The sequence below is a fragment of the Capra hircus genome, chromosome 13, assembly GCF_001704415.2.
Source record: "Capra hircus breed San Clemente chromosome 13, ASM170441v1, whole genome shotgun sequence".
NCBI classification, from domain to species: domain Eukaryota; kingdom Metazoa; phylum Chordata; class Mammalia; order Artiodactyla; family Bovidae; genus Capra; species Capra hircus.
Window position 1 is genome coordinate 23367156 of NC_030820.1, and position 20903 is coordinate 23388058.

Sequence of the window (20903 nt, forward strand, 5' to 3'; positions counted from 1 at the left end):
GCCAGCCTCTTACCCTTCTCCATCAGAGGGCAGACAGACTGAAAACCACAATCACAGAAAACAAACCAATCTGATCATGTGGACCACAGCCTTGTCTAACTCAATGAAACTATGAGCCATGTCATGTAGGGCCACTCAAGATGGACAGGTCATGGTGGAGAGTTCTGACAAAACATGGTCCATTGAAGAAGGGAATGGCAAACCATTTCAGTATTCTTGCCTTGAGAACCCCATGAACAGTAAGAAAAGGCAAAAAGATAGGATACTGAAAGATGAACTCCCCAGGTTGTTAGGTGCCCAATATGCTACTGGAGATCAGTGGAGAAATAACCCCAGAAATAAAGAAGAGACAGAGCCAAAGCAAAAACAACACCCAGTTGTGGATGTGACTGGTGATGGAAGTAAAGTCAGATGCTGTAAAGAGCAATATTGCATAGGAACCTGGAATGTTAGGTGCATGAATCAAGGCAAATTGGAGGTGGTCAAACAGGAGATGGCAAGAGTGAACATCGACATTTTAGGAATCAGCAAACTAAAATGGACTGGAATGGGTGAATTTAACTCAGATGACCATTATATCTACTACTGTGGGCAACAATCCCTTAGAGGAAATGGAGTAGCCATCGTAGTCAACAAAAAAGTCTGAAATGCAGTACTTAGATGCAGTCTCAAAAATGACAGAATGATCTCTGTTCATTTCCAAGGCAAACCATTCAATATCACAGTTATCCAAGTCTATGCCCCAACCCATAATGCTGAAGAAGCTGAAGTTGCCCAAGACCTTCTAGAACTAACACCCCAAAAAGATGTCCTTTCATTATCTGAGACTGGAATGCAAATGTAGGGAGTCAAGAAATACCTGGAGTAACAGGAAATTTGGCCTTGGAGTACAAAATGAAGCAGGGTAAAGGATAATAGAGTTTTGCCAAGAGAACGCACTGGTCATAGCAAACACCTTCTTCCAACAACTCAAGAGAAGACTCGACACAGGGACATCACCAGATGGTCAATACCATAATCAAACTGATTATATTCTCTGCAGCCAAAGATGGAGAAGTTCTATACAGTCAGCAAAAACAAGACCGGGAGCTGACTATGGCACAGACCATGAACTCCTTATTGCCAAATTCAGACTTAAATTGAAGAAAGTAGGGAAAACCACTAGACCATTCAGGTATCACCTGAATCAAATCCCTTATGATTATACAGTAGAAGTGAGCAATAGATTTAAGGGATTAGATCTGATAGACAGAGTGCCTGAAGAACTATGGACAGAGGATCCTGACACGTACAGGAGGCAGTGATCAAGATTAACCCCAAGAAAAAGAAGTGCAAAAAGGCAAAATGGTTGTCTCAGGAGGTCTTACAAATAGCTGTGAATAGAAGAGAAGCTAAAGGCAAAGGACAAAAGGAAAGATAAACCCATTTGAATGCAGAGTTCCAAAGAATAACAAGGAGAGATAGGAACACCTTCCTCATCAGTCAATGCAAAGAAAAAGAGGAAAATCATAGAATGGGAAAGACTACAGATCTCTTCAATAAAATTAGAGATATCAAGGGAACATTTCATGCAAAGACGGGCACAAAAAAGGACAGAAATAGTATGGACCTAACAGAAGCAGAAGATATTAAGAAGAGGTGGCAAGAATACAAAGAAGGACTATGCAAAAAGATCTTCACGACCCAGATAATCATGATGGTGTGATCATCAACCTAGAGCCAGACATCCTGGAATGCAAAATCAAGTGGGCGTTAGGAAGCATCACTATGAACAAAGCTAGTGGAGGTGATGGAATTCCAGTTGAGCTATTTCAAATCCTAAAAGATGATGCTGTGACAGTGCTGCACTCAATATGCCAGCAAATTTGGAAAATTCAGCAGTGGCCACAGGACTGGAAAAGGTCAGTTTTCATTCCAATCCGAAAGAAAGGCAATGCCAAAGAATGCTCAAACTACCACACAATTGCACTCATCTCCCATGCTAGTAAAGGAATGCTCAAAATTCTCCAAGACAGGCTTCAGCAATACATGAACTGTGAACTTCCATATGTTCAAGCTAGATTTAGAATAGGCATAGGAACCAGAGATCAAATTGCCAACATCTGCTGGATCATGGAAAAAGCAAGAGAGTTCCAGAAAAACATCTATTTCTGCAGTCCGTGGGGTTGCGAAGAGTCTGACACAACTGAGCGACTTCACTTTCACTTTTCACTTTCATGCATTGGAGGAGGAAATGGCAACCCACTCCAGTGTTCTTGCCTGGAGAATCCCAGGGACGGGGGAGCCTGGTGGGCTGCCGTCTATGGGGTCGCACAGGGTCGGACACGACTGAAGCGACTTAGCAGCAGCAGCAAAATAATTCTCAAGCCTCAATCTCCAGGTACTTTAGAAGCTCTTCCTTAAATTTCTGTGAAATTCCAGGCCCTTAAATTCATGGTTAGTGCTGCATACAGCATACTAGCCATGGCTCTAGGCTCTCCTAGAGGCCATTTCTTCTCAATGGTTCATGGCACTGGAATCCATAAGGACCTGTAAGCCTGGTGCACACAACAGATATTTACTGACGATCTGTCTTCCAGAAAGAGTCTAAGAGGCTTGAGACTTTGATAACTCTTTCAGCTCTAGTACAGTTAGACATGTGCAAGTAACAGCTTCAGCTTCAATTTGTTTTATTATTTAGAAGATTTAATATTTTTATTAGGGATAATTAGTTTTTTAAATATGAGCTAGAAGTATCATTGTTATTCTAAGTGAGTATTGAGTAATATATAATTGTTTTGAAAAGACTACATGATCTTTACAGTGTTATACTGTCATCTCACTTGATAGACGACCCTAATTAAAATAAACCAAAACAGTAATGCATTTTCTATTTGGCTTTCCTAATTTCCTGGTGTTTGATTTCTGCATTTTAACTTAAGTTTCACATATAAGTTATGTGTATAACAGCTTCAATTCATATGTTAGATAATGTTGCTCTAAAATCCAACAGCTATTTTCCCTCCAAGAGGTATTTTTATCCTAGCCACGTTCTTTCAGGTCATTGCTTACTGCCATCTTCTCTGTCTTCTCTACTCTTCTAACCTCACACAATTACGTCTCCTTATTCAGAGTAATCTCTCTCTCCATCTTCTACTCAAAACCGAACATCAACTTTTGTTACATCCCAAAACACATTAATGCTCAAAATTCTCCAAGCCAGGCTTCAACAACACATGAACTGTGAAATTCCGTATGTTCAAGCTGGGTTTAGAAAAGGCAGAGAAACCAGAGATCAAATTGCCAACATCTGCTGGATCATCAAAAAAAACAAGAGAGTTCCAGAAAAACATCTATTTCTGCTTTATTGACTATGCCAAAGCCTTTGACTGTATGGATCATAACAAACTCTGGAAAATTCTGAAAGAGATGGGAATACCAGACCACCTGATCTGCCTCTTGAGAAATCTGTATGCAGGTCAGGAAGCAACAGTTAGAACTGGACATGGAACAACAGACTGGTTCCAGATAGGGAAAGGAGTATGTCAAGGCTGTATATCGTCACCCTGCTTATTGAACTTATATGCAGAGTACATCATGAGAAACACTGGGCTGGATGAAGCACAAGCTGGAATCAAGATTGCTGGGAGAAATATCAATAACCTCAGATATGCAGATGACACCACCCTCATGGCAGAAAGCAAAGAAGAACTAAAGAGCCTCTTGATGAAAGTGAAAGAGGAGAGTGAAAAAGTTGGCTTAAAACTCAACATTCAGAAAACTAAGATCATGGTACCTGTTCCCATCACTTCATGGCAAGTAGGTGGGGAAACAGTGGAAACAATGACAGACTTTATTTTGGGGGGCTCCAAAATCACTTCAGATAGTGACTGCAGCCATAAAATTAAAAGACGCTTACTCCTTGGCAGGAAAGTTATGACCAACCTAGATAGCATATTCAAAAGAAGAGACATTACTTTGTCAACAAAGGTTTGTCTAGTCAAGGCTATGGTTTTTCCAGTATTCATGTATAGATGTGAGAGTTGGACTATAAAGAAAGCTGAGCACTGAAGAACTGATGCTTTTGAACTGTGGTGTTGGAGAAGACTTTTGAGAGTCCCTTGGACTGCAAGGAGATCCAACCAGTCCATTCTAAAGGAAATCAGTCCTGAATGTTCATTAGAAGGTCTGATGTTGAAACTGAAACTCCAATACTTTGGCCACCTGATGTGAAGAACTGACTCATTTGAAAAGATCCTGCTGCTGGGAAAGATTGAACGCAGAAGGAGAAGGGAACGACAGAGGATGAGATGGTTGGATGGCATCACCGACTCAATGCACATGAGTTTGGGTAAACTCCAGGAGTTGGTAATGGACAGGGAGGCCTGGCTTGTTGCAGTCCTGGCACAAACAGTCAGACACGACTGAGTGACTAAACTGAACTGAAAACACATTAAGATGTCCATTTAGAAAGGGTCAACACGAAGAAGCAGCTAAAGCATTGAAATTCAGTTTTTTTTTAATTTAACATAAACAGAACTTCCTTCTCCATGGTCTCTGGAAATGGAAGAAAACAGTGTAATAATTTTTTTTCTCCTTGACCAAAGAAAATCCATAGGGTTCATGAGTTTATGATTGTTCATTTCAGCTAAATGTGAATTCTCAGGATCTCACAGCAGGATACGGGATATCTTACAGTCCTATACTTTTTATTTGTACTATATAACCTTTTCCTTGCTCCAGATTTGATCCAGTTTTACCTTTGGTGATCTGCTGCTTTCTTTAACTTTTTAGTTGTTTCACATAAATGTAGTTCCTGCTTTTCAAGAAATGGTGTAGTGGTTAGAAAGTAGGTACTGATCACTGAGACTGCCAGAGTATCCAGTAGAGCAGGTTATCAAGGATTCTTGTGTATTGATGAAGAATTATACTAAGATATGTTATTTAATGAGCATCTATTATGTGCCAGACAACTTGCTAAATGCTTTACATAGATGATCTCTAATCTCCTTAATCCTTCACCATAGGTATTATTATACCCATTATTCAGAGAAGGAAACTGAAATTCTAAGAGCTTAGGTAACTTTTTTGATTTCCCATGGCTAAAATGACAGACTACACCACCAGGTTCCAAAATACTTTGCTTTTTCCTCCATACTCCAGGAATTTCAAAGCCAGCAATGTTGACAACTCTCCATCAGTGAGATTTAAAAAAAAAAAAAATTTGCAATGCACTTTGTGGGTAGTGACCGCATCCTTTTTGTAAGATTATATTCTCCTTAAGTTTGAAGACACAATTCATGTTTTATGTGCTTTTTAAAACTCATATGTGGTTATGATATTTTTCTCTCTGCCTTTCAGTTTGATCCATTAACAGTTGAAAGCAAAAAAGTCGCAACCGTGGTACTAATGCTTAATTCTCCCGAAGAAGAAATTTTGGCTAAAGCATGTGAAGCCATTTATAGATTTGCTTTAAAAGGTTTGGATTTTTTCAATTTATCTTTCTATTTCATTAGTTTCTTAAAATATTTACTACATAATGGGCACTTTTCTCCTTAGTCTTTAACTTACTTCTTGTCTCATGAATTCTTTTAGACACCAGAATATCATTTAAATTCATCACCTGAAAATAATGTATCTCCCTATGTTCCTACACTAGTCTTAAAGAGTAATTCAGTCAGGGTAGAACAGTCATTTCGAAGGCTTTATTGCAGTTTTAAAAATTGCAAATGTCACAGGAGCTGAAAGAGCTCCTAAGGATCAAATTGGCAACAGTTGTGCGCCTCAGTTCAGTTCAGTTCAGTTCAGTCGCTCAGTCGTGTCCGACTCTTTGCAACCCCATGAATCGCAGCACACCAGGCCTCCCTGTCCATCACCAACCCCCGGAGTTCACTCAGACTCACGTCCATCAAGTCAGTGATGCCATCCAGCCATCTCATCCTCTGTCGCCCCCTTCTCCTCCTGCTCCCAATCCCTCCCAGCATCAGAATCTTTTCCAATGAGTCAACTCTTCGCATGAGTTGGCCAAAGTACTGGAGTTTCAGCTTCAGCATCATTCCCTCCAAAGAAATCCCAGGGCTGATCTCCTTCAGAATGGACTGGTTGGATCTCCTTGCAGTCCAAGGGACTCTCAAGAGTCTTCTCCAACACCACAGTTCAAAAGCATCAATTCTTCAGCGCTCAGCTTTCTTCACAGTCCAACTCTCACATCCATACACGGCCACTGGAAAAACGGACTAGACGGACCTTTGTTGGCAAAGTAATGTCTCTGCTTTTGAATACGCTGTCTAGGTTGGTCATAACTTTTCTTCCAAGGAGTAAGTGTCTTTTAATTTCATGGCTGCAGTCACCATCCACAGTGATTTTGGAGCCCCCCAAAAATAAAGTCTGACACTGTTTCCACTGCTTCCCCATCTACTTGCCATGAAGTGATGGGACCAGATGCCATGATCTTCATTTTCTGAATGTTGAGCTTTAAGCCAACTTTTTCACTCTCCTCTTTCACTTTCATCAAGAGGCTTTTTAGTTCCTCTTCATTTTCTGCCATAAGGGTGGTGTCATCTGCATATCTGAGGTTATTGATATTTCTCCTGGCAATCTTGATTGTGTGGCTCAGTGGTAAAGAATCCACCTGCCAATGCAGGAGATGCAGGCTCAATCCCTGGGTAGGGAAGATCCCCTGGAGAAGGCAATGACAACCCTCTCCAGTATTCTTGCCTGGGAAATCCCATGGACAGCAGAGCCTGATGGGCTACAGTTCCTGGATTTGCAAAGAGTTGGACACAGCTGAGCACACATGCACACATGCAATACTAGATTTATAGCCTGAAGAAGAAAAATATTATACAGATTAAGAAATGATTGAATAAGTAAATAAACAGGAGAGAAAAGAGAAATCTCCAGTGCAGAAGAATCCCAGTTTATGCAGATACTCTTCCCTCGAGGAGGTGGGACACAACTTCCCACTCCTTAGGGGCTGTGCATGGACATCTTTGCAAAGAGCACACAATGGACACCTGGGGGAAAGTGTGTAGCAGAGAAAGCTGACAGACCCTGCCTCTGCCAGGTGATCAAAATCAGCATCAACAGAGATAACATGTGCCCTTGACAGAATGAAAAGAGTACTTCACTTCTGCTATTTGACCCCAACCTAGAGACTCAGTCTAAATATGATTGTTTAAATCAAACCCCAATTCAGGGACATTCTCCAATTATCATAAACAAGGAAAGTCTCAGGACTTCCCTGGTGGTCCAGTTGCTAAGACTCTGTGCTCCCCATGCAGGGGACCTGGGTTTGATCCCTGGTCAGGGAACTAGATCCCACATGCCACAGCTAAGAGTTTGCATGCTGCATCTAAAAGATCCCGTATGCCGCAACTAGGACCCGGCACATCCAAATAAACAAATAAGTAAATTTTTAAAATTAAAGTCAGTGGAGCAACATCTTTAAAGTACTAAAAAAAATTAAAACTTTCAACCTGATTTCGATTTCTACACCCTGAAAAAATGTCTTTCAAAATCATAAGTGAAATAAAGTTTTTCAAACGTTCAAAAACTGAAATAGCTCTTTGCAAGGAGACCCACACTACTAACTATATTAAGTAGGTCCTTCAGGCAGGAGGAAAATGATACCAGATGAAAATGTGGAAGAAGAATAAAGATAGAACACTAGAAATGGTAACATATAAGGTTTTTTTTGCTTATTATTTGAATCACTTAAAAAACAAATTAGTTATTTTAAACAAAAATAATAATCATATATTGTGTGGTCTGAAACATGTGTAAAAGAAAGATATATGACAACAGAACCAAGGTAGAAAGGTAAAAAAAAGTGGATGTATACTATATAAGTGTACTGCATGTGAAGTAATATATACTACCACCTGAAAGAAGACTACTAGGATGTATACTACAGACCCTAATGCAACCATGAAAATAACAAAAGAACGATATCAAATAAGCCAACAGAGGAATAAAATGGAATCATAAACATTTCAATTCATACGAAGAAGGCAGAAATGAAGAAAAGAAAAAAAACAATGAAACACATACGAGATAAGTAACAAGACGGTATATTTAAACCTAACCATATCAATAATGAAATTAAATGAAAATGGTCTGTATACGTTAACAGGGACAGGGTGTTTTATTGGATATAAGCAAGACTAAACTACATTCTGCCTTCAGAAAATGCACTTAGAATATAATGAAATAAATCATTTGAAAGTAAAGGAGGAAAAATGATACCCTATGCTAGCACTAATCAACAGAAAGCTGAAGTAGCTATGTTACTATCACAAAAATGGAATGGTATCCGAGATAAAGATGACCATTTTGTAATAATAATAAAGGGACCAATTAATCAATGTGCTATGAAAAATCCTAAACAGTTGTGTTAAGTACTTAATGTCGGATTTTCAAATTATATGAAGCTAGATGCAAAGAGAAATAGACATCCACAATTATACCTGAGGATTCTGATACTCTTCCCTCAATAAATGAAAGAACCAGGAGATAGTAAATCTATATGGATATGAGAGATTTGAACAGCAATACAAATGAATTTAACCTAGTTTATATTTTTAGAACACTCTAAGAACATCAGAGTATACACTCTCTTCAAGTGCATACAGAACATTTATCAAAATAGATTATATTCTGGACCATCAAACAAGCCTTAATAAATTTAAAATTCCAATCATATAAAATATATGCTATTCCATATTAGAATTAAATTAAAAATCAATAACACAAAGAACTCTGAACAATCACCCAATAGCTAGAAAATAATAACATACTTCTAAATAACCTAAGAATGAAAGTGGAAATCAAAAGGAAAATCCAAATTGAAGATGAAAACACAGCATATAAAAAGTTGTAGGATGCTACTAAAAGAGTACTCAGAAATTTATTGTACCAAATGACTGTTAGAAAACAAATCTATGATCTCTCTCAGCTTCCACTTTAAGAAAATAGAAAAACAAGAGCTAATGAAACCCAAGCATTAGTGTTAAGAATATAATATACATGTGAGCAGAAATCAATGAAATAGCAATAGAAAACAGGAAAACAACGGATAGAAGCAATAAAATTAAAAACTGGTTTTTTGAGATGATTAAGAATAATAAAAATGTCTAATCAGATTGATAAATAAAAAGATATAAGACAAATTATTGATATGAGGAATGAGAGAGGAGACATTGCTACAGCTCCTACATATATTACAAGGATAATTAAATATTATGAACAATATGAAGCCAATAAATTCTACAACTCAGATGGATTGGACAAATTCATTTTAAGACATAAACTCTCAAAGCTCACTACAGAAAAATAAATAGCCTGAACAGCCCCTTATCTATTATAGAAATGGAAATTTGTAGTTAAATATCTCACAAAGAAAACTTAGGTCCAGATGTTTTCAATGCTGAACTCTACCAAACACTTACGGAAGAAATAATACCAATTATACAAAAATTCTGTTAGAAAGTTGTAAAAGATGGGATATTTCTCCATTGATTCTATGAAGCAACCATTTATTTAAGTATCCTGAAGTTTATCCTTAAATTAAAATTTATTTGGGACTTCCCTGGTGGTCCATTGGTTAAGACTCCATGCTTCTGATGTAGGATGCTCAGGTTTGAACCCTGGCGAGAGAGAAGATCCCACATGCTCTGTGGCACAGCGCGGGGGGGAAATTTTTTTTTACATAATATCTTCATCTAAATTAACTTTTAGAACCTCGATAAAATGCAAAATTATGGAAAATTTGAGAAGGATTTTTGTAGTATCAACAATGCATATTTCAACATATTCTTTTGAAGTGACAAATTTAAATATTTAGACACAAGGCAAGTCCATAGACTATAGGAAGATACAGTCTGTGTTTTGAGAAAGGTGTTATCAGAATGAACCTGTAACTTCAGGTACAAAATATCTTCATTTTCTGAGAAAACTGAGGCAAAGAAATACTTTCCTCTTAAATTAATTTTGAAAATGAAATATGTGTCTTCATAGCTGGAGAAATTGCAAAGTTGAAATTAATCAGGACCTAAACATTATTCCCAGACTTTGCAGAATGATATCCCACTTATGGGGTATGGATAATCTGCTTCTACAATTGGGCTCGATACTGGCCTTCAGTGACCTTCTGGTTCTGGGGCTTCTTGCCGTAGCCATGATGGCTGCAGGCGAACCTGTTGGGTGAAAAATGAACACCCTAAAGTCCACCACACACACTTGAACTTGAGGTGGAGACTCTCTGTGTTAATTTTCATAATGAATTATGCCAGTAAGTATTACTGAGTGCCCATTAGATGCCTGGCACTGTGCTAGCCACTGCAGTTATGAAAGAATAGAACAGAAAGGGTATCTGTCTTCATGGAAAGTCAAGTTACAGGAGAGGAAGCAAACAATCATGGAGATCGTTAAGTGGTATGAAGAAAATAAAGCAGGAAAAAGAGCAATCAGAAAGACTGGTATATAGTGATGACGGTAGGTAGGACGGTCAGAGGAGACCTCTCAGGAGGTGAAGTATGAGCTAAGACCCAAAGGAGGAGGCCAGTTTTGTAAACTTTCAGGGAAAGGAGACCAGCAAGCATCCAGGATACCTTTGCTCTAAAGTTTATTCTAGAGAAATATGTGTAGAAGCAGAGGAATGTGAAAGGCAAATGGCAAATAAACTGGAATGACACAAGGAAGAATTTTGATGAGATTGCTATCCATTTCTGATTTTATTTTACCTGTGATGGTAGGTGAGGAAAATAAAGCCACCCTCCTTGAACTTGGAGCTGTGGAACCTTTAACTAAGCTACTCACCCATGAAGACAAAATTGTGAGAAGAAATGCTACTATGATATTTGGAATTCTGGCTTCTAATAGTAAGTATCTGCTTTTAAAATCATAATCAAGTAATCTCACCTGATGCATTTTCCTTGTTTAAATTTAACCTTAAGGGATTCATTTTAAGTTTATTTATTCTATAAATCCATCTCTGGGGGTTTGGTAGACTAATTCTGCCATATTGAATGTGGCATATTACATTATTTATAAACAACAAAAAAGGAGAAATATTTAAATTTCTCCTGTTTTGTTCTGTGTACACACCACAGAGTTTATACACCAAAGGTGCTTCATAATGCCTCCTGTGCAACTCATTTTAAACACAAAAGGGTTCTTTGAAGGACTGGGTTCTTTGCCCAAAGTCATGCAGATGGCTAGTAGCAGAACTGAGATGAGAGCTAAAATTACAAGTTTACTCTCTAATAGTTCAGTAGACTTTCTATTCACTAAATCTCTTATGATCTTTAACATTAGTGTCCATGCTAAGTCAGGTTGTCCTTCTAAATGATTTTGGGGGAGAAAGGAGAGTTATAAATTCTTGTTTATACTTACATTTTCTAATGAAATATCTAGGTCTCTGTGACTTTTTTTCCTCTTTTTTATGTTCTTAGTTTCTATTGATTTTATTTAGCATTCTTTTCTTTCCATTATATGTGGAGTTTATCATCTGTGAAACCCTACAATTTGTTTGCAGATTTTTCTGAGCAGGTTTTTACATTGAATTTCATGAGTTTCTAAAGGAGTCTGTGGCCCCCAAATGTTACAAATACTCTTACATTTGGATGCTAAATGAGATGGCTCTTTTATTTTTATTTTTTTACAGAAATAAATATCCATTTATTCATTTATAAACCAGTAATGAAACCAGTCAGGTATTTCCCCTCACCAGCAGATCTTGAATGGAAAAACAAATATACAAATTTCAGCAACCTCAGAAATTTCATTAAACCTGCAGAGAAGCATAATTCATTTTGGAGTTCGAGTTTATGTTCAAGGAATCAGTACCTATCATAAAGACAATTACTGTAATCTCTTTGCCATGCAAAATTATCCCCATTTATTGTGGACCAACTGCAGGGCCAACTCCTGCCTCTGATGAAGGCAAGTTCACATCCTTGAGGACGGCCCCTTCCTCTTTCGCACAGCGTAGTCTCAAACTTGAGGCCAAAGTAAGTAAAAAGCAAGCCAACGTCAAATGGGTTCTCCTGAGACCAGTGGTACTAAACTCAAGCCAGAAGGTGACCTCATGACCTCTCCAGGAGCGGCCCATCCGTGAGCGACAAAATGTAACCTCTAAGTACAAAGTTCCAATTATCAGAAACAAACAGGAGTCGAGCATAAGCTACGGTTGGCACTTCCTCTCGGAGCAGAGAACTGAGATGGCTCTTTTAGAACTGTCAAACCACAATCTGTAAGCTGGCTGACTAGGCTGTAATCAGTGCTAGGACCAATGCAGTCTGCAACTACAAAGCTTAATCATGGAAAGAGCTTGGCTGTCTTCAAGGTCTCCACTGAGTGCTTGAGTTTCAAGTATACTGAATTCTATGATTCTATGAAGTAGGTGAAAAAATCAAACAATTATTGGGGTTAATGCTCAGATGATAAAGAATCTACTTGCAATGCAGGAAACCCAGGTTGATTCCAGGGTCGGGAAGATGCCCTGGAGAAGGGAATGGCAATCCACTCCAGCATTCTTGCCTAGAGAATTCCGTGGACAGAGGAGCCTGGCAGGGTACAGTCCATGGGGTTGCAAGGAGTCAGACACGACTGAGCAACTAACACTTTCACTTTAGCTGATTTTCTATTTGCACTATCTGGTGATATGGACAAAACACACCACATCCTCAAGTGCTTGTGAACCTCCTTTTTTGCTAAGAGAGACAACACTATTATATATTATATTAATAACTGTTGCTTCACTTTTCATATGTGTCTAAGGAGACTTGGAATAAAAAAAAAAAAAAAGCAACTGGTCATTTGACCTAAAATGAAGTCATGTTTCCAGACTAATATATAAATAAATACACCTCTGAAGCTGCATGGTTAAATCATCATCTTTGGACAGTCTTAAAATAACTGATTATTCTTCAGAAATTTGTATCTTCACGAAGGAAATGGCAATCCACTCCAGTATTCTTGCCTGGAGAATCACATGGACGGAGGAGCCTGGCTACAGTCCACAGGGTCACAAAGAGTCGGACATGACTGAGCGACTTCACTTCACTACGCTTTCCCACATGCTTATAGTGGATGAACCAACAGAATGTTCCAACATTCCAGGTGATAAAGGCTTGCTATGAAAACCGTCTTCCCCTTTTGCAGTTTCAAATAAATTTTTTTTTTTTTTTTTTTTTTTGGCTAGAGTGATTGAGCTATGTGCCTGTGCTGTGCCTGGGCCATCCAACATAGGGACTCAAATTACTTTGTTAAACCTTTTTATCAAACAGGAGCTTCTATCTTCTTTTACCTTCCAGCTAGTATTTATTTTTTTAAGTTTTTTTTTTTTAATGTGGACCATTTTTAAAGTCTTTATTGAATTTGCTACAGTATTGCTTCTGTTTTACGTTTTGTTTTTTTGGCCGCAGGCATGTGGGACCTTAGCTGCCCAACCAGGAAGCAAACCCAAACCCCACTGCACTGGAAGGCGAAGTCTTAACGCTGTATTTAGTTTAATGTAACCGAGACTCATTTAATTAAGTCAGCTAAAGAGGGAGCTTTCATCAGGATCCTTGTGAGAAGTAGCTTTGTAAGCCCAGACTCTACATTACTTTAGGCAATCAGAAGAGCTCGCTGTCTTAGGAAAAAGGTTGATGTAAAAGAGCATGTATGATCAAGAGTAAATTAGATGGTGAATATTATGCAACCAAAAAATTGTGACTAGGAATTAATCTAAGAGCACAGAATGTCTTTCCTACACTTCCCCAAAATTCAAGTATTCTTTTGTACTGAAAGCCTATTCACGTACATAAGTTCAACTAGCCTTCTTTGAGTCATTTTGAACAGAACAGAGAGAAAGAAGTTTTTGACTGGTTGAGAAACAGCTATATCGCTGAATCCCACAGGAAAAGGTGTCTAAGAAAAGGCATATATATCCAGTGGTTAATCCCCTAGACCATATGCTTCAGGTACTGCAAAGTGAACTTTTCCAAACTTCTGGTAATGCTAATTTTGACTGACAGAAAAGATAATCAACCAAGAAGAGAAACTGCAAAACTGAAGTAACAGCCGTGTCTATTTCTAAGAAAAAGAGGGGGGTAAGGAGAGCAAGAAAGAAATAGAGGCATAATTGTCTAATTTTAATTAGGCTCCTAGAAATAGGAAAAAAGTGAACTTTAAAACTAGCACTTTTTTATATCTAAGCACTTTTGGCATTTGTGATAATCAAATGGAATAAATACAAAATGCACTTATGAAAAAAGGCTGAGGTTAATTCTTATTGGCATTCTGTACTAGTTTATTAAAGCTCAACATTCAGAAAATGAAGATCATGGCATCTGGTCCCATCACTTCATGGGAAATAGATGGGGAAACAGTGGAAACAGTGTCAGACTTTATTTTGGGGGGTTCCAAAATCAGTGCAGATGGTGATTGCAGCCATGAAATTAAAAGATGCTTACTCCTTGGAAGAAAAGTTATGAGCAATCTAGATAGTATATTCAAAAGCAGAGACATTACTTTGCTAAGGTCCGTCTAGTCAAGGCTATGGTTTTTCCTGTGGTCATGTATGGATGTGAGAGTTGGGCTGTGAAAAAGGCTGAGCACCGAAGACTTGATGCTTTTGAACTGTGGTGTTGGAGAAGACTCTTGAGAGTCCCTTGGACTGCAAGGAGATCCAACCAGTCCATTCTGAAGGAGATCAGCCCTGGGATTTCTTTGGAAGGAATGATTCTAAAGCTGAAACTTCAGTACTTTGGCCACCTCATGTGAAGAGTTGACTCATTGGAAAAGACTCTGATGCTGGGAGGGATTGGGGGCAGGAGAAGAAGGGGGAGACAGAGGATGAGATGGCTGGATGGCATCACTGACTCGACGGACGTGAGTCTGAGTGAACTCTGGGAGTTGGTGATGGACAGGGAGGCCTGGCGTGCTGCGATTCATGGGGTTGCAAAGAGTCGGACACGACTGAGCGACTGAACTGAATTGAACTAGTTTATTAAAAATCTAAATATTAAAATATTTTTAGTATCTTCCCAAATAAACCAAAAAATTACTGTTACATAATAAGCAAGTGTAGGGCACAGTAACTCAGCTTTACTGATGGTATTCTAGGCACTTTTGAACATTTATGGTTATCTTTCCTAGTGTTTTGGAAAGTAGGACAACTGAGCAATCAAGGAACATGGGCTAGAGCCTGTCTGGAGTCAGACAGACCTAGCCTGCCTTTTACTTGCTGTGTGATTTTGAGCTTCAGTTTTCTTATCTGTAAAATTAGGTAATATTAGAACCTATCTCATAAAGAACTATTCCACAGACATTGCCATTATTATTACTATTAAACATTAATATTCTGTTTCTTCTTTTGCAGATGATGTTAAAAAACTGTTAAGAGAGTTAGATGTCGTGAATTCTGTGATTGCTCGGCTGGCTCCAGAAGGTAACTCTGCAACCTACATCTGTGTAAAAAATGGGGAATGGTTTCTTATCCACTTCTGATTAAAGTGTCTATTGAAAATAGTTTATGAAACACCAACTGTGAATTATCATTAAAATCTCTCAAACTAAGATGGGCTCCAACCAAAGTAAGATTTGTGGAGCTTTGGTTTTCAAAGCATGCTTTAAAATAATGGTTGAATAAGCCTTTACATACTTGTGTTATTTGTTTTTGATACACAGAAGAAGTCGTTATCCATGAATTTGCTAGTCTTTGCCTAGCAAACATGTCTGTAGAGTATACCAGCAAAGTGCAAATATTTGAACAAGGTGGATTAGAGCCTCTCATCAGACTGCTAAGCAGCCCAGACCCAGATGTGAAGAAAAATTCTGTTGAGTGCATTTACAATTTGGTCCAGGTGAGATTAACTTCTAAAAACATGTTTTGACAAAAGCTGGTTATAGAATTTATTTTCCTATTAAAAAAGGAAAAAGCTTATTAAAATGCCCCAGGTTTGATTCATCAGTTCATCTCAGTACTATTTAGTAGTTATCATTCAATAAAATAAAATGAAGTTTAGTATTGATACTTTCACTTTCCACAAAATAATTGTCCTCCGTGAAAGGGCATTTTAGAATCATAACCTAATTTTTAAAGAATAGAATGGCTTGCAGACTAAGGTGGGTTTATGCTAGGTAAGATGTGTTTCTTCCAAAACAGGAAATCTAATATTAGTGTTGAACTAGTTTTGACCTGGGCTTACCTATTGATCTAATCCTGGTGGTCCAATGGGCTGTACCCTATATTGCACCCTATGCAGTTTACTAAGATTTTGGATTAGGCTCATTTGTTGGTGAAAACCTAGTGAGTTGCTGAACAAAACTCATTGCTCACATCTGCAAGATGCTACTTTCCTTTGTAACGTGCTGGTTTCCTTTACTCCCACCCCTCACCCCGTCGCCTGCACCTGTCCTGTCCTCTCCCCCACAGCCTCTCCCCCACAGCCTCTCAATCCCCAACCCAGCAGGCACACCCTCACATCGCCAGCAGGTCAGCTCCCGGCTGCTTTGGACAGCCTTCTCCGCTTCTCTTCCTGCTCAGATTTCTGAACAATTCCCACACACATTTGATAAGCCTTAGTTCAACTGCAAGTATAAAACATCATTTTAAATAGCCATCAATAGAATGTGAAAGGAGATATCTAAGCAAAGGTGAGGGAGGGTTCACTGAAAGACAGATATCTAGAGAAAATATATATTAACAACAGAAGATGACAAAAGGACTCATCACAAAAGGCACCCAAAAGCATGAATTCCTGGCCCCTGCATGTCCTTCCCATGTGGCTGGATACTCCCTGGTGTTACCTCTACCCTTACTGAAGAGCAAGTGCAGCAGTGTCCCTTCTCTGGTGACTGTTGTTCGTCCTACGGGCCTAAATAATCCTGCAGATGTGTTTGTGTGTTTCACCCTAAATCTCCTTAATAAGACTTAGCTCCCCTTTTCTTCATAACAGAAGTACTAGTTAATAACAGTGTATTCATTTCCTAGGGCTGCTGTAAGGAAGTACCATAGACTGGCTTAAAACACCAGGAATCTATTCCCTCCCAGTTCTAGAGGCTGAGTTTCTGACTTTAAGGTGTCAGCAGGGCTGTGCTGTCCCAGACTCTGGGTAGAATCCTTCCTTTTCTCTCCCTAGCTTCTGACAGCAGCTCTGAATCCTTGACGGTCCCTGGTTTGCAGCCTCATCATTGCAATCTTTCCCTCTGTTGGCTCTCTCTCCTCCTCTTATAAAGACACTGGTCTTATAAGGACACCACTAAATACCCGCTACTCCACTATGACCTTATCCTAACTAATTAAATCTCCAACAATCTTATCTCCAAATAAGGTCACATTTTGAGGTTCTAGGGGCTAGAACTTCAACATGTTTGGAGGGGATACTATTCAACCCATAATAAGCAACAACCTACAATTTTTATGTCCGAAGAAAGCTTAATATTAGGGGCCAGTTGTGGGATGGATAGAGGAAAGCAAAGCTGGAAATGGAGATAGTGGAGGACAGGGGAGCCTGGCATACTGCAGTGCATGGGGTTGCAAAGAGTTGGACGTAACTTGGCAACTGAACAACGACAAAACCAAAGAAACAGTAGCTTCTGAGAAGTCAGAAGCTTCTGGATCATGTGTATTTCCTATTACTGACAATGTCTGTAGGGCTAATATGAATATTTTGGTGTTGTCAGTGGAGGGTTTGCTTATATTTGTTTGTGAGCTATTTTGGAAATGAATCTGGAGTAAAAGATGGGAACTTATGTTCTTTGTTAGAAAATAGAGTGTCTCTATTCTTGCGACTCTATTTAGCTTTAAAAATCACTTATTTAAACATTTGTCTTTCCTGGCAGGATTTTCAGTGCCGAGCAACACTTCAAGAACTAAATGCCATCCCTCCTATATTAGACCTCTTGAAGTCAGAATATCCAATTATTCAGTTGTTGGCTCTCAAAACCTTAGGTGTTATTACAAATGATAAGGTGTCCCGGGCCATGCTAAGAGAAAATCAAGGAGTGGATCAGCTTATTAAGATCCTAGAAACTAAGGTACCTGTAACCTTTATTCAATGCTCTATGAGAAGATATATCTCTCCTAAGTGTTATTATAAACGCATATTATGGAATATTTTTTAAATTGAAATTTTATTATATTTAAGCATGATACTAAGTATAATGAACTAATCTGCTTATTGCTACATAGTTTACCAGCATGATTAAATCAGACTAATGCTAGTGGTCATTCTAAAATAATTTTTTTTAATCTTCTGATTTAGAAGATTTAAGATTTTTAAATTTTTGTTTATGGTCTTCTCTTCAAACACCTGCAACTGGTCTTCTTCCCTTTGTCTGCTCTAGTTTTCTCTAGGGTAAGGCAAGAAGAGTCATTTTTCACATATGATGGAGAGTAATCTGCTTTAGTGAGTTTATTGATTTAAATATTAATTTCATCTAAAAAATACATTCATGGAAACATCTAAAATAACATTTGACTAAATATCTGGATATTGTGGCCTAGCTAAGTTGAAACAAAAAATTAACCATCACAAATCCATCTCTAGTCAATTTGGCATCCATACAGAGCTCCTAAGTCATCAATCTCCAAATAAGAACAATAAAAGATCATGCTTCCACTTAACATGATACAACTGTCCTGTGCGCAAGCAAAAACACACTGTCCCCTTCCCCAGAGGAGACGGTATAAAGTCCTTGGGTGATGTTTACTCTTCTCCTTCACATCCCATAATTTAAATACTAAGATATAAAACTACCCCTACACTTAAATAGTGTATTACAGGGACTTCCCTGTTGGTTCAGTGGCTAAGACCCCACACTCCCACCGCAGGGACCCCAGGTTTGATTCCTGATCAAGGAACTGGATCCCACATGCCGCAAATAAAGATCTCACATGCTGCAACAAAGATCCCGAGTGCTGTGACTCAGACCCGGCGCAGCCAGCTAAAGAAATAAATGTTTAAAAAAATAAAACACCTTAAAAATACTATATTATAAAATCAGTACATCTCATGTTACCTGAGGAGATAAGAGAGAGAAGAAAAAGATATTTCATACACACATTCATAACAAAATAAGGAAATATTCATGACAATCACAGTCCTCTTTTCTGTAACTGATCACATGGTTGTAGTTGGTGTCAATAACAACTACCTTCTTTCAATACCCATTCCATATTCCCTTTGCCCTCAGCAAGTACCCCAGCTCGTCTTGATTCTTTACCTGACGTGGTGACCCAAACCTTTGTTCCTGAAGAGTCTGGACCATTTGTAGTTGTGCCTGCATTGGATCATTATAGTTTTCCGCCAACCTTAATCACAGGGTATGGTATTACCAAAGAGATGATGTAAGAGACTCCCTGTATTACAGGCACACTCTTCCTCACCTCTATTGTGGAGTAGCAGTCCAATTTCCCTTGGATAGTTGGGATCAGTCACCCCAACCCACACAGTAACTCTCTTCTTCGCCTATTGATTCAGAGGCATGAGGCCCCCAAAGAGACCAGGTGGCTGTCATTTCATTTCAGTGGACTGGACTCATTGCTGTGTCTCTGGGTGGAAGTATCCATTACTTTGGATCTAAGATTTGCAGATCAGCAGAGCCTATGGTTGTGGGTACAGGAAACAGAATTTTTGCTACTGAATCGCTATGGGTAATAGCGAGTGGGGCCACTACCGTGTCACTCCGTGGTTCCTGGACCCATGAACTGTGCTACGGGAGCAACAGCACCATATGCTGGATGCTGTTTCAGAGCACAAACAGCCCTGTGCTCAGTTCCAGTTGTAGCAGAGTCTTCCAGAGGCCGCTTTACCGAGCCAGCTGCTTCAGGCTGGTGGGGCCCTGGGAAGGCCAGTGACTTCTGTGCCCCTGTGCTCGCTGTTCCACCTCTCTTGCTATGAAGCAATGCCGTACAGAATACCATGGTGGTGGAGCATCCTTCCCATGTTTCTCTCACTTTAAGGATTTCTACCTTACATTTCTAACTGTTCAAATATAAGGTTGCCACTTTCCACTGCTGTGGGGACTCTGGAGGGTCCTCAGGCAAGAAAGTCACACACTCACAATAACTGCTTCTACCAACCGGAGGTTTTAAGGAATATTCTTCCCTTCAGCTTCTGTTTGCTTTTTCAAAAACCACTTTTCTTTTTAGATTTTAAAGTTGCTGTCCAGGATATATGTATGGATATAGCTGATTTTTGTCATTGTACAGCAGAAATGAACACAGCATTGTAAAGCAATTATACTCCAATTAAAAAAAAAAACTAAAAAAATAAAGCTGTTGTCGATGAAAGGCTGTTTGAGCAACTTCACTGGGATGCCACTACTGGGAGTTTCCAGCAATTATTTTTTATCTATAAAATATTTTAAACTAGGGGAAATGAGAAGAGATGAGAAAAATGGTTAGGGAGGGTGATGTTATGTTAATAAACAGAACTGTTTCCTTGGGCCTCTGTCACAACAAAATTAATTCTATTATATTCTGATCGGAGTTCCCTCTTGTAGTAAAATTTGGCAAGTGTGAATTGCTTTTACTACAGTTTTCTAAAATTGTGTTTGCTTTTATCATTAGGAATTGAATGACCTTCACATAGAAGCTCTTTCTGTGGTGGCCAACTGCATTGAAGATATGGATACTATGGTGCTGATTCAGCAAACAGGGGGTCTTAAGAAGCTCCTATCATTTGCAGAAAACTCTACAATTCCTGAAATTCAGAAGAACGCAGCAAGAGCAATTGCTAAAGCCGCTTATGACGGTATGTCTCATTTTATATAAACTAAGCATACCTATTTCCTCCTATATTTTTGATTCCGATTAGTACTAAAAAGCACTAGAGTATTTGTCTGCTTTTAAATGGTCATTTGAGGATAGTGCTATGCTTAATATTGAAGGCTGAAATTCATCACAATGTCCATAAGTGAAAATAGAGATT

General features: G+C 38.7%; 1 protein-coding gene across 2 annotated transcripts in view; it reads left to right on the forward strand.

Moving 5' to 3' along the window:
• Nucleotides 1-20903, forward strand: part of ARMC3 (armadillo repeat containing 3) — an 86031-nt gene that overhangs the window by 11395 nt on the left and 53733 nt on the right. For both annotated transcript variants that reach the window (XM_005687936.2, XM_005687935.3), the window contains 6 exons: nucleotides 5341-5458; nucleotides 10734-10859; nucleotides 15347-15415; nucleotides 15655-15830; nucleotides 17812-18006; nucleotides 20543-20726. In XM_005687936.2, the coding sequence (XP_005687993.2) occupies nucleotides 5341-5458; nucleotides 10734-10859; nucleotides 15347-15415; nucleotides 15655-15830; nucleotides 17812-18006; nucleotides 20543-20726 (868 nt within the window). The remainder of the gene's footprint in view (nucleotides 1-5340; nucleotides 5459-10733; nucleotides 10860-15346; nucleotides 15416-15654; nucleotides 15831-17811; nucleotides 18007-20542; nucleotides 20727-20903) is intronic.